The sequence below is a fragment of the Planococcus citri genome, chromosome 5 (genome assembly GCF_950023065.1).
Source record: "Planococcus citri chromosome 5, ihPlaCitr1.1, whole genome shotgun sequence".
Lineage (NCBI taxonomy): Eukaryota > Metazoa > Arthropoda > Insecta > Hemiptera > Pseudococcidae > Planococcus > Planococcus citri.
In genome coordinates this window covers 28,436,977-28,454,968 of record NC_088681.1, presented here as the reverse complement: position 1 = coordinate 28,454,968, position 17,992 = coordinate 28,436,977, and the positions used below count along the sequence as shown (strand labels likewise).

Below are 17,992 nucleotides of genomic sequence, written 5' to 3'. Positions count from 1 at the left end.
CAGAAACAGTGAAAATTCGCCGAACACGTGATCCTCCCTGCACGTCAAATATCCATCGATCATGCACAATTTGCAGGGGTTAAAATGACCAAAAGATGCGATAATTCAATCCCTTTCGCAGACAACGACAATCACACCCAAAACCCCAGTACGGATTTCTTCATGGTCCAGTGACGTTGACCAGAGAGAAGCTGCATTACTTAGAGTTAGCATTTCACAACCCTATAACTACTCTTTCAACGTAGGGATTTCGAAACACATACGTATAGTATGGTTTAGTTCACCATATAGATCCATATGTATGATGATGAGGGGTCGAGCAAGGTAACAAAATATATACTACCTACGTGGTACGTGTGCTATACTACTACGTCGACGTAGGAAAGCTAAAAACACAAATCTACTCTAATTGATACCGCGGAAGCCGTAGGAAATCCGGCGAATCCGTTAGGTTTGTAGTAGGAGGTGTACTATATCCATAAGTTCACCATTGACTCATACTACGTACATGGTGGAAGCTCATGTACTACGAATACGCATACGACGAGGGTTCGCAGAACAAGTTGGGTACATTAGAGTATTTGTAGTAGGTCTCGGTGGTATCGACAAGGTATTAAAGAACACCGAAACGAGGTGCAACGATTCGATACACGTAGAGAAATTTCAACTCATTAATGAATTCTTTGTCGTAGGTACGAGTCGAGCCTTCGAATAGTAAACATAAATCAGAAGTAATTACGGTATAAGGACCGGCTTTTTAGAATAATTGCGTGCACGTCGTCGTCGTCTCGGAGATGGCGGTGGTGGCCGCCGCATAAAACGCGAACTTACTCCACACTCGTACGTATAAGTTGTACGAGGTAATACTTGCATCTCGTTTAGATAATTAATATTCGCGGGTTTAACAATACATAGACATACGTAGAGTATATGTATGTACGAGTAGAAAGACACCGTCAAGAAAGAGCAAGGTAGTAGAGAGGTGCTTTCTTTCTTCGACGCTTAAAGCGACGTGTCTACATGGTGACGTCACGCCTGCGACATTAACATTAATGTTTGATTATATAGAGTGTTGATTGCTAGCACGCCTTCTAATCATTCCGCGTGTAAATTACTATTAATTATTTTTGACATCTGTTACACACTCCGAATGTGTTGTTCGCTTAAAAGTTTACGGCCCGGCCTTGCAGCGTCAAAGAAAAATGTCTTCGTGACATGACGACTAAGGGGTGTTCATTAATCTTACCGCGCCCGCCAACCGCTTTATTCGCTGTTTTAATCGGCGCTTTAATTTTCCTAATTTGTTGCTAGTTTCCATTCTGACGTGGTATATTTGTTGCATTGTTGTTATCATGCTCGATGTGTTAGGATTTTCAAGCTTGTAGTGATGGTAAGAAGAAAAGGCACAATGGATGAGGAAATTACTAGGTCAGTTCTATTCTGTGATAGGATTTGTGGTTGCTTTTGAATGCTAAGTTTCTCTACGAATTTGAAAAAAATTGATTTTGGGAAAAAGTATTTGTGGTAAAAGTAATTGAAAAATTGGTTATTTGGTTGAATGTCTTTTCGTTTTTTTTTTCTATCTGAGGAAAAAAATTTGAGAAAATGACTAGGAACTGATATATATATTATATCAATATCTTAAATAATAAGTAGGTACATCAATATGAGATTCAATATTAAAATATCAATATCATGGTATCTAACAGAATTTTTTTTGAAAAAAATCACTTCTTTTTTCACTACCTGTCTTTAACAAATTTTTAAAAAGCTCTTCCACTCGATCCCCCGCCCTCCCACTCCACACATACAAAGAAATCAACAAAATCAAATTTTTCACCGGAGAATTTAAAAAAAAATTGAAATTGAATTGGAATTTGTATACAAAGTATTTCTCGATTTCAATCAATTTTTTCAATAATTTGAAGGTTTTTTTCTCTACCTTTTTGACTAAATTCACTGCTTTTTCACAACTCTCACTAATGCCCATTTTTAAAATCACCACTTTTTCACTACTTTCACTGCCTGTTAGATATAGATAAGTACTTTGTACTTTGAAAAAAAAATGACGTCTTAGTTAATTTGGACGGTTTTTAGACCACTTTTTAGAAAATGTGAAATTTCCAAAATATACCAGAAGGCTCCAGAACAGCCTGAAACCACCTCCAATCGACTCAGCATATGTATATTGAAAATGGGGTACCTACTAATTAAGTTTCATTTCAAAAACTCGATTGAGTAAAATGTTGTGGATATTTTAATTTTCAAAAATCTACTAGGGTGCTCCAGAACTACCACTCAAAATGGTTCGACACCGTTTACAATCGATCTGGAGAATCCAAAACAGGGCATACACCAAATTTCAGCTTTCTTGGTCTATTTGGTAAAATTTTGATTTTTTTTCATTTTTGACCCAGGTTCACTTTTTTAAAAATTCATTAAAAACCAAAATCGTTTGTGAACTCAAAAATTTGATCTGCTGTTTCCAAATTCGTATTCGGAAAAGCAGATCACTTCCATTTAAACCTGATGGACAATATTACTTTAGCTGATTTTCAAATTCTGTCATTTTAGAATTTTTTTTTTGATTTGCCATTGAAAATAAGAGGACACAGATGTGACTTACGTAACTTTTCTCATAAGGATTATAAAATTACTCACTTATTTTCATACGCAAGTTCATATTATATCATTTTTGAAAGGAAATTTGTGCTCACCTGAAACAAAGAAAAATTAAGATGGATTAGTTAGTTATAAAATTTGATCAATCAACAGATATCACGATGAAATAATAATGGTCGAATGCTAAAGCAAAAATTCTGACGATCTCCATGTTTAATAAATGAGCCAGAATAGAAATGAATATTCATTCACAAGTAAAGTATCATAAAAATTCGTAAAATTGATTGTGAAAATCGCTCAAAAATATCAAAAATTGATGGACCCCATCAAAAAACGACAAAAATTTTAAAAAATGTCTCATTTGGGTAAAATTTTGAACAGACTGCTCATGTGCTTGGATTATTGAAAAATACCAAGAATTAATCAAAAATTCTCAAAATTGAATGGCAATTTGTCAAAACTGCAGAAAGTGCCATAAAATTCGTCAAATTGACCATTGCACCAAATTCAATAATTGAAAATTACCAGAAGTTGATCATGGAAAGATCTTCGCTGGACCCTCTACCCCCCCTCCCCAACGCAAAAATTAACGAAGTCAAAAAATTTTCAAAAAAAATTACATTGGAAGAAAATTTGTATACAAAGTACTTTTTAATTTCAATAAAAAATTTTTAACTACCTTTTCGACTAAATTCACCACTTTTTCACTACTTTCATTACCTGCTTAGATACCCGAAAAAATGGATAATGGTATTTTATCCTACTAGTAAAATAAAGTGATTTTTGATGATTTTTGAGGTTTATTTCCCGAGCAAAGCGAGGGAAGTAATTAAAAATCGTCGAAAATCACTTTATTTCACTAGTTGAATAACATATTTTATCTAAACGTGGGAAGAAAACGCGCATTTGATCACTCGAGCGAACAGCGAGAGTGAATAAAGTAGCGTTTTATTCTACTAGTAGGATAAAAATTAAAATGCTGGGAAAATTGCTTTACAAATTTTTTTACCTTTTGTTTCCAATCAATATGGCTAAGCTTGATGAAAAAAATGTCTGACATACTATTTTTTTTTTTTCAGTTTATACTTCGGTACAAAATACAAATGATGGGTATAAAAAAAAAATTTCTAAGCCACTAAAAGTGTAATTTTCATACGATGATTCCTCAACTTTCAAGAGCACATCACGTCAACCCAATTGCTATGTCAAGAAGCTTTGCTGTCATCAGGCCATCGATCTTTTTAAAACATCGCTAAACCTAGTTGATAAAAATCGGTCAGCCAAACTAACTCGACGTAAACTCGCAGTCTGTGCTTTCATTCTGCGGTATTGTTATTGTTAAAGCTGCTTTTACTTCCCAGAATGAATAAAAGAAACGCGATGTAATCGCTTTTCTATGCATTTTCATTGAAAAAACGCTTGAAAAAAATTATAATCTTTAACGGGGGATGCATTAATATTCAAATACCTGAATCTCTTTCTATAAAATACCATATTTTGATTTTGATTCTTTTGACACGAATAGGTAATATTTTTTCTTCATTTAAAAAAGTTAGAAGCTCGTTGAAAAAAAAACGCTTTATATTCTGGTCAAAGAGAAAAAGAACGACGACGTCGGATGAAAAAAATTCACAAAGGTGGATTCTTGTATCATTGAAAAAAAAAATACATACCAAATGCTTTTGGTTCTTTCTTTATCATGAAGAATTACCGAATATGTACGTACCTACGTACTTATGCACATATAAAATGTTATAATTTTACCCTTATTTTTCCCTTATCAATCAATACATCATTATCAACAGATCTAGTTCAATTACTTCCTCCTTGACATAAAGCTCTACTTTTCTCACACGAGTAGAAAAAAAAATACAGGAAGGTAGCTAACGATCAAAGAAACCTGCGTAAGTCTTATAGGTGGGCATGTATGTAGGATTTACTTTAGGTGTTTCACGTGCTACAATAAAAATTTAGTAGCGTGAGCCCGTTACGCAAAAGGGGTTATAAAAGGTTTAACAATTAAATGCCCTTTTTTGTTACATAATTCGCCGGTAATTGTTGGTATTCCTTTTGTGCTGGTCTACGCCGTTTAAAGCTCACAGCGGTAAATTTTTAAGCGCTGTATCCCGCGTAGTTTTCCATACAACTAATTCCCGCTGGTACGCTCGCCTCTCCACCACCTTTTTTTTCACTTTCCTTCCTACTCCAGCACGTCTAATTTCCATTCCAGAGGCTTCTCTGACGCAGTCGCGATCCACTATGTCGCCGTAATGCTAATAATCGCGCGTGCTACGTCGAAAATCTCGCCAAAAACTCACACCAACCCATCGCTAAGTACAATCGGTGTTTTAATTACTTTCTTCTTCTGTTTTCCTTCTTTTTTTTTTATTACCCGACTAATGTAACGGAAACAGAAAACACTATACCAATGAAGGAAAAAAAGAAAACAGAAAAAGGAAAGAAACATTTGATCGTTTTTGCAAAAGCAGCGGCAAAAGTAAAAAAAAAAAAAACTATACACCGTTAAAGCTAATTTGAAATTTAAATTTCACGAAATCTCTTAAACCTTGTATTTTACATTTGAATAAAGCTCGATAAAAGCCGAGCTTAAGAAGGATTCGATTTTTTTTCTTTTCGAAAAAAAAAACGAAAAAACTTTGATCTTGTAACGGAATTTATTATTTTGAAAAGTTTTTTAAAAAGTTTTTCTTTTTTCTTTATTATTCCTAAACTATTTATTTAGTACTACGTTCGTCTCTTCGTCTTTCCTAGTACTTCTCCCCTTTTATTTTCTTATATTTTTAATGCGGTTAAAAATAGTGCGAATTTGACCGCTTTACTGTCATTTGAATATTTAATAAAGAACGTAGAAATTTCTTGTGTTTTACCTAATTGGATTATTTTTTAATTACATGCGCTCTGTGTTTTTTTCCACTGATTCGGTCTTTTTTATTTTTTTCCTCGCGGTTTTCCCCTTTCTCGAATGTAAATATACACTCGAAGCGTAGAGAAATGAAAGCCGGGTAAGGTGAGGGGGGGATCGTCGCTCGTGCGACTGTCTATCTTGCAGCGACAATTTGAATAAATGCTCTTTAACTATTCTAAATCGTTTTGAAAGGTATTTAAATTTTACTCGAGGGATTTCTCGCGTCGTCTTCGTAAATATAAAGATTCTTGCAGTTTAAAATGATCGGCAATGCGAAGCAGCAAAGGCTGCAGGGAGTGTAGGCGGTTCAATGGACGACAATTTATACAAATGAAATTGATTTTTCGTGGGATGACGTGTTGGGATGGGGGAAGAAGAGAAGGGGTTTTGGTTTTTGTGACACTCGAGTATCATAGACCAATTCTCGCACCCTCGACTTCTGTTTGACGTACTTTAAACGCTCGCCCGGAAGTTGCGATCGGTTGTCCTGCACATACTGCGTGTCCAAACTGTCCATTTCGTAAGGAACCATCCTCCTCCGTCAACTATTCACTGCTTTGCCATCACATGAAGGGAGAGAGAATTTCTATTTTTTCACGAAACGTGGCTGAAATATGCATAAGCGTATATGTTTGAAAGGCTATAGCTGTCAATCAGTTCTGAAGTCTGAACTCCAGTTTCTTTTCGGATCGAATTAGCTATTTGTTCTTTTTTTTTCCGCACAGGATATGCACTTTCAAACACCGCATCTGTGGCTCGTCAATTCGATACCGATTTGCCTTCCGAACTGACCATGCAAACACGAGCGTTCGGCGCAGGAGGTTGGAGAGGGGAGAGGGGGTCAGTTGGATTTACCATTTTCACATACCTATTATGTTCAGTGCTTTGCTTCCAGCCAAAGTTTTCCATGATTCATATTTACAAGAGAAAAAAATGGAAGTTTGATCACTTGAGCCTATTAAATTCTGAACAACTAATTAGTTACTTACCTCCTTGATTTTTTAAAATTCATTCGACAACTTTATGGAATTTTTGCATTTTATTGAAACGTTGAGGAAGCTGACAATTCTTCCTACTATTCTCTTTTGAATGAGCATAGAAAGTGAGACTACCTGGCACAACAATCATTTTTCCTTTAGGAAAAAATCGTAAACTTAAATCTAGGTTCGAGCCAAAAAAATTCCCCCACCCAGCTCCTCACCTTTGCCTACAGTGGTGAAAAACACATTTTTCGGGGGAAAAATCATACTTCAACGTGTTTTGAATAAAAAATTTTGAATTCACCCAAAATATATAGAGGAGGCATGAGTTTAGCAACGTGGATTTTTTCAAAAATGTTTGCCCTTCCAGGGGGGGGGGAGATATTGACTAAAGAAAATTTGAAACCGTCTATCTCCGAACCTAATTCCTAATTCAAGCACACAAAATGTTTTTTCTTTCAAAAATATATCTGCATGAGTACTATAATTGGTACTCATTTTCAAATTTTTTCTCCAGGTGGGCCATCTTCAAAAACTCAAAAAATACTCAAAAATGTGCTTTTTGTGTCACGACACCACCAAAAAGAGCGATACTGCCATTGATATAATTCTGAAATTTTACATGCGGGCCTCCAAAAACAATGAAAAACCAAAAAAAAACTTGAAAATCCAATTTTGGGGCCATAGGCACCCTCTCCCCCAATTTTGGGGCGAAAGAAGATTGACAATATGGGTATCGTTATCATATGAATCGAACTCGCTGAACACGAATATGAAGTTAGATTTTAAGTTGGACCCTCATAAGGGTCACATTGGGGAAGGGGGATCGCCCAAAAATTAAGTTTTTCGTTCAGTGGGATTCTTCGCAAATATTTTGCATTAATGATGCCAAATACATATATTGAAAGATATTATTCCTGAAACTGAGGATATATTTTGAAACGCACATGGTGCCAATTTCAAAAAATTAAAAAATTTCCTAAACTTTTGACGATTTTTCTCAATTTTTTTGAAATCCAAAAAATTGGCACCACTGCGTTCCAAAATATTTCCTCAGTTTCAGGAATGTTATCTTTCAATATTTTGTCGTCATCAAAGCGAAACATTTGCGAAGAAAATTTTCAAAACACTAACTAAGTAACCCAAAAATAAACAATTTGCAAATTTTCAGTCACTAAGTAGAACCATAAATGTGGCCCAATATTTTGACAGCAATAGCATAAACCAATGATTTTTGTTTTGACAAAATTTAAAAGGCTAAAAGCAAATGTGTTGAAAAAATAGGCACATTACCAATAAATTTTTCAAATGAAAAATTGAAAATTATAAAATAAAAAATATGAATTTCCTAAAGATTTATTGAAAAAGAAGAAAGAAAAAAAACACGAGGTAGAAGCAAAAAAAAACTTTTGAAAAGTTTATTTTTTTTCAATTGAAATATCAAAAAAGGTTTTTGTTTACATAGCAATGTAATCAGTGAGATGACTTCAACAGCAAAAAATTGAATGCTTTTTCAATTATAAAATTTAGAAAGTTTGAAAATTTTTTGAAATGAACCCAAAAAAAGGAAAACTTAAAAAAATAAGTATATTGAAAAAAAAGCAGCCTGCTTAAATTTACAAGTCACAAAACAATTATCAAACAGAAAATCACTTCTAAACAGTTTTGTAAATTTGAAAAAAAAAACGAAAATATCAGAATGATTCATATAATTGGAGCATGGCTATAGAGAGTAAGATGCAAAGGGGCAACCTGGTCCAAGCTCTGATTTCCTGGTTAAAGCGACAGTAGATTGACTTGTAATACTAAGATTAGGATGTGTCAGCTACGGCTTTCATTCAGAAAATTGAGGGAAAGGGGAGATGAATTCAACAAAAAATTCATGGGACCTCAAAAAAGTGAGGTAAAATTTTCAGGTAACTAAAAAATGCTCAATTTGAAATCATTTCCAACATTTTTTTTTTTTTTTTTTTTCAAAATCACGCGTTTCTGATTACTGCATTAATGCTGTAACACCAGGTTTCCATTAACTCACCGCCACGACAATTACGAGTGCGAAACTTACTCACGCATTCGTAAAACATTGCGAAAAAACATCGACTTTTACCAAGTAAGTAAGTCGAAGTATCCATAATCAGAACCGCCAGCAATGATAAAATTACCATCATCGATACCCGCACTTCCCCTCCTACTGTATTTCACGATGCATTTAGGAAATACCTGTAGTAGACCTAGGCACGCATATATGGAAAATCGCGACAAGAAAGGCGGCTTGGACGCATCGTGACGACGCGAGAATTTTATTGTAAAGTAAACGCGTCACTTCTGATACAAGATGCGGTACGGGATGGTGCGGCGGTGTTAATTTGAATTTAAAATGATCGTGGCAAGTTGTACTTGGTCGTATAATTCGAGCCGTGCGTATATAGGTTTTTCATGTCGCCGACGACGAGAGACGTTTTATATGTAGAAGAACGCCGAGAGAAAGAGAGACATTTACGCACATAGAGTACCATACATTTGCTGATGTATAATAAGTCTTCGCGCCAGCCTAAGCGAAGACCAACACCGGTAGGTGTGTTTTACGCTCCAACAAACTCACACATGTCGCTCGGTATAACTTTCAACGACTTACAGATTATTCAATTCGATGTCCTGCCTCATGGTGTCATTACGAGACGTCTCAATTTTTTTATACCAGGGTAAACGTTGTTGACATCGCAACATCTATAGTTACCGTACAGACACAGACGAAGCGGCCGAAGGGGAAAAATTACCCGAATAAAAACCATCCCAGCTCTTGCTCGTTTCTAGTAAATGTCAAACACATCTTGAGAAATTTCCGCTCACCTATGTCAACCGTTCGTGTTCGAGGAAATTAATCAAGATTCGGGCCAAAATGGTGAAAAAAATTCTCGCATTGGATCGAAAATAGGTAATTTTTTACGACAACTGGCAGAGGAGGGTGGCGCATATGGTACCGAATCTTGTCCCGGAGCCAGTAAATTTTGAAATTTGGCGTATCCCGCGGCGCTCTACCACCGCATTCGTTATCGGTTCTACACGTTTTTTTTTTTATTATTATTTGTATATTCGAGAACTCACAAAATATGTACATGTATTCGGCGCGGTTTTGCTTTCTTTCTTTTCGAATATGTGTACATATTTTAAAAACATCCTACGCCATTTGCCGCCGCTCTGCTGAGCGTTGTTGAGTTGTGTTAATACGTCGTTGATTTATTAAGATATACGTTCATATATTCGAACGATTAATACGAGGTGGCTTTCATGTGACGTGTTTAAAAAGCCGCCTAGGATTAGATGAAAACAACTCTGGATGCTGCGCCGAGTACGAGTATAACTAACAACTTATGCTTGTATGTATTTTATTTGCAAGTAGCTTTATTTTCAATGCATTCGTGTCATCGTGCTAGCCAACTATTAGTGCAGTTGAAATATATAAGGAATGAAATCAAACAGATTGTTTTGACATATTAAAATTCCACTCGGTTTTACTCCTCCTAGCTGTTGTGGTTGCAGTTGTTTTTGGCACCTTATTTTCTTCCCTTTTAAAACTACGAATTTTGGTTTCGGTTTCGATCCTGGGTCATTCCACGTCAATTCGACCAAGAAGTGGTAGGGGGGGGGGGGTCGGTGATTTTTTTGAAGTTTTTCCTGCGGAAAGACCTTCTCAAGGGATAACCAGCAATGGCGCAAATCGCGGCCCTCTAGATTTTTAAAGGCTGCTAGGGGGTGTCAAAGTTTTCAGTGAACTTGAAATATCATCCATTTCAGCAGTGGATTACTCGATAACCTCGATACCTACAAAAATGGAACTTTTTCCAATAGTTACGGGTTTTGAAAGACTTTTTGGTGGTGTCATGAAAATCAGTGTTGCCACTTTTTTTCGTACGAAAAATTGGCTCGAAAAGTTTCAAAACGTAGTTTTCATATCGTTTCGACTCTCAAAAATTCTGAAAAAAATATATTATGGACAACTTTTCATGCTGAACAACATATTGAAAAATTGGAATGGCGTTATTTCGTAAAATCGATTTGAAAAAATTAAAAGTTTACGAAAAAATGCGATTTTTTGATTTAAAACATGAAAAAAAGTTTTGACTAGTGAAGTTGACCCATTTGACTACTATTTTTACGTACCCGCTGAAAAAGCCCCTTCACTCGATGAAATGAACTCATCACAAAAATCAAAATATGAAAAAATTCCATTTTCAATTCCAAACATCAAAAAAAGTGTAAATTTATTCAATTGTCTTATTTTGACCTCTTTCTGATATATTTCATGAAGAAGTTAATAAAAATCACACTCAGAGCAAAAAATAAATAAAATTCGTTTACTTTATGAATTTTTTCAAATTTTGATTTTTTTGTGATGAGTTTATTTGATCGAGTGAAGGCGAGTCGATTTCTGGAACACCCTGTATGTATTCATTTCTAAAACTCAAAAGTTCATACGTATGGATATGATATACCTAGAATCTAGATACAATTTTATGTACAGTTAGGTATTGCAGCATACCAGCGAACTAAATCAACCAATGCGAAGGTGGAAATTTACTCAAATCGAATAATCAAAGCGTCGACAGAAAGAAAATTGCAAACTGTTATCGATGTGTTTTTCAACCACACTTCTTCCTCGTATTTTCATTTTCCTAGGTTATCTCGTCGTATCTCAAAATGAAAAATACTCGTACTTCTACGTACACATCGATAAAAAGCTCTCGAGTAATATATTTTTTCAAATAAATTGATAATTTCCTTCTGCTACACGTTTTTGGTGCAAAAAACACGCACAGCAGCTTCACCTTTAGAGCAGGATTTCTTTTTTGAATGCTGGCAACTAATTCCATCTTTCGTGAGACTGATTAATAATCAGTCTTCTCTCCCATATCTATGAAGATATTACATCAGACATTTGAGATTTCTGTTACTCCTTCAAAAATGTTGGCCCAGCTTTGAACAATTCCCAATTTTTGAACTTGAGTTTTAGTGAGCCATTTGTAACGTGTGTAATGCGTATAAATATAGCCAAACAAGAATTAGGAAAAATCATTAGAAATTATTGATATGATAAAACAAACTTATCAATGAAATTAACAACGTTCATTAAAATTACTCATCTTACAGTAACATGACGATAATTTCCTGAAACATTCAGCACAACACTATACACCTTACTTCAAGACCAATTTCCAATTCTAAAGCAACAACGTTTTTGCTAATAAAATGGATTCTCTTCGATTTAGTCTGCTAAGTTTTGTTTTCATGCTTTGCAGTAAGTAATTTGCCAATACATAATTATTGTTGAACACTTTATTCGTAAGTAAATTAATCGTGTCTGGTTCCAACATTAACGTTTTTGGTTTTTATTCTGTGTACGTACAGTTAACTGCGCCATTATGAGAGCTTTTTCCTCCAAAGATAAGAACTCTGTGAATGCTCTTCTTGCTGAAATGGGGTACGACATACGTCCTCAAACTCTTGGCGACTGGCAAGAAGTCTTCGGACGAGTAGCAGAGAAATATGTAAGTAAAGGTTCATGTTCGAAGCTGGGCGAAGATTATTTTTTTGAGCTATAGAATTCAAATTAGGCACCAATTCAAAATTTTTTCAGTTCAACATTATCTCACATAAGGAAGAAATTACCCTGGAATTAGAATTTTCGGAATTTCTGCAATATGTACGATTGAGAGCGGAAGAAACTGTAAATGCTTTTGTTAATCATGAAGGCGTAAATGTTCAAAATGACCAAACGTACAAATCGCAAATTCAAAAAGTGTTCCCAAAGGAAACAGATCCTCCAGAATTAGGTAAGTAAATGAATGTTATCAAGTTGTTTATTGACATTATTGCGATTTGTTATGCGTACAAATGCACGATTAAAATTCGACTTTATTAAATCAACTATAGGTGGAGGAATCCATTTTAGAAAGTGGATTTTGTTATTGCACCTTGGCGATGAAGAAGTTTCACCATCACTTCATAAACTTCGACGCTTGTTGCATGAAAACAGAGTGAAGTATCGTAAATATGCAATGGGAATGGAACGAATTTATGGGATTTTCTCGATTCCACACCATTCGAATATTTTGAAACCTCGATATTTCAATGCATCTGATCCTCAGAAGTATTTGAAACTGTTGAATCCAGAATGTAAATTCGCAGTAAGCAATTTTCTCATGAGTGAAAGTGAAACGGAAGAAGAAACCAAGAAGCAAGAAGAGAAGAAGAAGGAAGAAAAAAAAGAGAAAAAAGAAAATCGTTTGGATAAATATTCCACTCCTCCAAGTTTTAATGACTCTTATGTTTCAGAAGACTGTTCTTCGGAATACTCGTACAAGTCTTCAGAATACAAATCTGAATATGATTCTGAAGAATCTTATTAACCACATGATGGTACACCAGATCAACCACAAGGCGGTATAAGTGGTTGCTTCGAGTACTAGGGTTTTGAAGCGCGTTGGAACTTGAGAAATCGTCAGACTTCTTCAAAAATTTAGAACATTTCCCAAAAGTGTTGCATCATTGCTCAATTCAAGCGCATGCTACAATGTTTCACGCTTTTTGAGGGGAAAAACCTAACGCTAATGAACCTGTTATATGAAAAATACTGCAAGTATTTATTTGAGATTTTTTTTCAAGTGCCTCCAACACAAAACCTGACAAACTTTTTTTGTAATTAGAAAAAGTCATCGCGCATTTCAAGAATTGCATACAATTCTTCCATCGTTCATATTATCAGTCTTTTTTAGTGTGCGTAGCACACTATTGGTTTCGCTTTGAGAAATGAAATTTCATTATACATGAATGTTCTCTTAAACTATCCAACCGTTTTTTGTACCTATTGGACACCATTTGAGAATCATTAAGGCGGAGGGAATAGATTATTTTTCATTCAATTCGGATGGGTAATTGCTGAGTAATTGCAATTTTAGTTCATTATTTTAATGCATTAAATCCTAAAAAAGGGAAAAGGGTACTTGCAAAACACCTGCCGCTCATTGTACCCTGCTATACCCCCAGTCAATTCCATCTCCGCTTTTCAAATCAGCTGTCTCATTGTACCCTGTTACACCCCTCATCTGTTAGCTGTATGTTCCAAGTGGGAGTGGTTTGGTGGGGCGTTTACCCAACAAATATATTCTTTTAATGCCCTAACCCACCATATGAACTCGTAGTCGAATGGATAGGGCATGTAGGTAGGAATAGGAATTGTAGGGTCCCAGGTTCGAATCCCCATCAGGTAGGTAGGTATAGGTGACGGATTTTTCGTTGGAAATATTGGATAGGTAAATGCTGTGGAGTGAGTACATGATGCTGGTGCAAAAAAAACGAATTTTGAACCCTGTAGCCCCCTCATTTTGATTTATAAAAACAAAGTTATGAAATATGATGATATCATTTTGCTAAATGAATTTTCATTTCACTTATTCAAATACTTTTTACTATACCTATAGCGCCGTAAGTACAGTAAAAATTACCTTGAGATGAGTAATTTTTACTTTTTATGATATAAAAATTACTTTAAAATGAGTAATTTTTACACAACTTGGTTAATGTAATTTTTATTATCATGCTTTAGTAAAAATTACACTAGGCAACGGCATATTTGTTTTCGGGTCGAAAATGGGCTTAATCGATAGTTTAGACCCTAAAACAAAAAACAGAGTGAGGTTTTTCAATTTGAGTTGTTTTTGTAGTCAGGAGAGATGATCAAAGTTGCAAAAATGGCCGTTTTTGCCCTATTTCACGAGTCTGTGGCGACATCAGTATCATGTTTCAAAAAAAAACAAGGTCATATTCGGATTCTACGCACTTTTTTAAGTAAACATCTTTACCGGATTTTTGATTTTCGAACATTCAAGCGCATACGGAAGATTTTCGTTTGTAACACGAAATTTTTACTGCACGAGAACCTCGCCCGCGCGAACACGGTTCCGCGCCACGATTACATCGTGGAGTAACGCCAGCGTCGCGCGCTCCGAGTTTTAAAATATGTTACAAACAAAAATCTTCCGTATGCGCTTGAATGTTCGAAAATCAAAAATCCGGTAAAGATATTTACTTAAAAAAGTGCGTAGAATCCGAATATGACCTTGGTTTTTTTCAAAACATGATACTGATGTCGCCACAGACTCGTGAAATAGGGCAAAAACGGTCATTTTTGCAACTTTGATCATCTCTCCTGACCACAAAAACAACTCAAATTGAAAAACCCCACTCTGTTTTTTGTTTTAGGGTCTAAACTATCGATTAAGCCCATTTTCAACCTGAAAACAAAAAAAAGGTCAAAAATTGTTGCCTAGTGTTATTAAAACAAAATGATTTTTACTAATGTTATAGCAAAATTTATTAAAATGATGATTTTTACTATAAGATTACAGTAAAAATTATTATTGTAACTGAACAGTTGAAAATTGCTGATTTTCAAAACAAATTTTATCATACTTATATTATGTATTTTTGTATGGGATCTGGTTATTGTGCTAAATATGTAGTGAACATTTTTTGTAAAAATTACCCATATTTTTTTCGTGTTATTTTGATTAAAACAAAATGATTTAAACAAAATGATTTTTACTAATGTTATAGCAAAATTTATTAAAATGATGATTTTTACTATAAGATTACAGTAAAAATTATTATTGTAACTGAACAGTTGAAAATTGCTGATTTTCAAAACAGATTTTATCATACTAATATTATGTATTTTTGTATGGGATCTGGTTATCGTGCTAAATATGTAGTCAACATTTTTTGTAAAAATTACCCATATTTTTTTCGTGTTATTTAGAGGCAATGCGAATTCTTAACATATTTTATATGATTTAATAATTTTAGAATCAAAGGCAAATTCTGAAAATTGGTTTGAAATTTTATAAATTTGAAGACAATGGAAATTCTAAAAAAAATATGAAAATTTGTCATTTAGAGACACTGAGAATTCCAAAAATTGATTAAAAGTTCTGTAAATTGTAGATAATGTGAACTTGAAAATGATATGAATAACACTAGGCAACAATTTTTGACCTTTTTTTTGTTTTCAGGTTGAAAATGGGCTTAATCGATAGTTTAGACCCTAAAACAAAAAACAGAGTGGGGTTTTTCAATTTGAGTTGTTTTTGTGGTCAGGAGAGATGATCAAAGTTGCAAAAATGACCGTTTTTGCCCTATTTCACGAGTCTGTGGCGACATCAGTATCATGTTTTGAAAAAAACCAAGGTCATATTCGGATTCTACGCACTTTTTTAAGTAAATATCTTTACCGGATTTTTGATTTTCGAACATTCAAGCGCATACGGAAGATTTTTGTTTGTAACATATTTTAAAACTCGGAGCGCGCGACGCTGGCGTTACTCCACGATGTAATCGTGGCGCGGAACCGTGTTCGCGCGGGCGAGGTTCTCGTGCAGTAAAAATTTCGTGTTACAAACGAAAATCTTCCGTATGCGCTTGAATGTTCGAAAATCAAAAATCCGGTAAAGATGTTTACTTAAAAAAGTGCGTAGAATCCGAATATGACCTTGTTTTTTTTTGAAACATGATACTGATGTCGCCACAGACTCGTGAAATAGGGCAAAAACGGCCATTTTTGCAACTTTGATCATCTCTCCTGACTACAAAAACAACTCAAATTGAAAAACCTCACTCTGTTTTTTGTTTTAGGGTCTAAACTATCGATTAAGCCCATTTTCGACCCGAAAACAAATATGCCGTTGCCTAGTGTAATTGAAGAGCTCTATTCCAAAGTGGGTTAAGTCATTTTTTCCTCCAAAAAATGCGTTTAAAGTTTTTGATACTGAAATTTGTTTTGTTTCCAAAGGTCGGTGCACCTTTCCTTTCTTTGGACATAGAACAATCACTTGTAGAAAAATTTACTTTGAAAAATCCATCCCACTTTGGAATAGAGCTCTTCAATTATTGTATGTAATATATATGAAGATAATGAGAATTCTGAAAAATTAGAGGCATGCACTACTTAGCTATGTAATAGCGGTTATAGCTGTAGAAAAGGCAGCTAGCTACGCACACTTCGCAGCTAAGCTTTGCTTAGCTGTCTAGTTTTGTTATTGAGATTGGGAACATTTTCGACATGGGTATTCATATATTCATGAATTGGAATTTATTTTCTACAGACCTCGAAACAGTTATTAGGTAATAACCAATTCATAAATCAGTATAGAACTAAAACAATAAAAGAAATGATTCCTGATGTGTCTCAATCCAAGTCCTCTCACTATTTTCCTGCAGTTTAAGTTATAGCGACAAAAAAAACGACCATAAAGAGAGAAATCTGCCAAACAAAGACAAATTTACATTCATACACAAGCATAAAAATATGCAATAATAGCAAAGCAAGATTGAAAAAAGCGAAAATTCACGCCACCCAGTGACACATAGGAGGACGGACGTGTCGACGTTGTAAATCCTGATTTACTCCGACGGTGATTTTTTTTTACACCAGCATTGTTTTGATTAAAAAAAAAGGACTAGCGTGAAAAAAAATAGGGGAATTGATGAAGTATCCGTTTAAGCTGACGTTAGACAAAGCAGATCAGCCATCCGAAAAGCGAAAAATACTCGATGTTGACTTTTTTTTCACACTAACTCGTTTTCTTTTTGCATATAAAGACGAGCCTGCAGAGCTCGCGCCCCCGCGTACTTAATCAGACCGGAATTACAATTATGAAAGGGTGTGCGCGAATTCTCTATATAACATAAGAGTATACGAGACGCGACACAGACGTATCCCATACCTATACTGCTCTGCCTCTGCAGTCTGCTTGGCTCGGCTCTATGATGGTAAATGGCGTGAAAACGATAGCGAGCTTTTCAATTGCGGTGCTCTCTCTTTTTTTTATTTCACCTAAATCGCGATACTACAATAGCGTTTATCGTCGTATATAGCGAGCTCTTGTACAATGGCTTGGCTTAGCTGCAATACACGTCTGTGTGCGAGTACTCAACCATATTCTGTGTTAGAGATTTTTTTTTGTAATGCTACCAGATTAAGTACGATTGTGGAAGGAAATTCGAGGGTTGTGGAAAAAGGAAAGTTTAATTTGTCGATGCATATTCGCAATTTTCATCGACGAGAGATGAGAAGAACGATGAATTTAATCATTTTGTGATATTTGAAAAATATACCTATACAATATTGCAACTGTACCTAAATGTAGCAAAATGTTTTTCTTTCCAGTTTAAAAAATTTAATTCAAATTTTGTTGACTGTCATTGATTTAGGATTTTTAGGTTCATATACCTACTCATATTTTCCTCCAAAAAAGTCGCTTTATTTCTCAAAAAACGTCAAAAAAAACAACACATCTCATCGCCCAAACTGTCACTTCGACAATTCCTAGTAACCAAAGGACCGCAAAAACATCGTCTATCCGTCAAATGTAAAGATAGGACCCCTGTTTCTCAAAGATTTCGTTGGTCT

At 34.9% G+C, this 17,992-nt stretch overlaps 2 protein-coding genes across 3 annotated transcripts in view; one reads left to right on the top strand and one right to left on the bottom strand.

The window, feature by feature from the left end:
• Positions 1-17,992, bottom strand: part of pxb — a 247,864-nt gene that overhangs the window by 138,318 nt on the left and 91,554 nt on the right. The gene's annotated exons all lie outside the window — the stretch shown is intronic.
• Positions 11,664-17,718, top strand: LOC135847424 (uncharacterized). The gene is made up of 4 exons (XM_065366943.1): positions 11,664-11,824; positions 11,935-12,074; positions 12,164-12,359; positions 12,460-17,718. Exons 1-4 carry the CDS (start codon positions 11,776-11,778, stop codon positions 12,933-12,935), a joined length of 861 nt encoding a protein of 286 aa, XP_065223015.1. The 5' UTR covers positions 11,664-11,775; the 3' UTR covers positions 12,936-17,718.

Excerpts from the sequence above, each read along its gene's own strand:
- LOC135847424 (XM_065366943.1), top strand. The coding sequence starts at position 11,776 with ATGGATTCTCTTCGATTTAGTCTGCTAAGTTTTGTTTTCATGCTTTGC. Across the intron at positions 11,825-11,934 it reads TTTTGTTTTCATGCTTTGCA|TTAACTGCGCCATTATGAGA; the intron begins GTAAGTAATTTG and ends GTGTACGTACAG. Across the intron at positions 12,360-12,459 it reads AACAGATCCTCCAGAATTAG|GTGGAGGAATCCATTTTAGA; the intron begins GTAAGTAAATGA and ends AATCAACTATAG.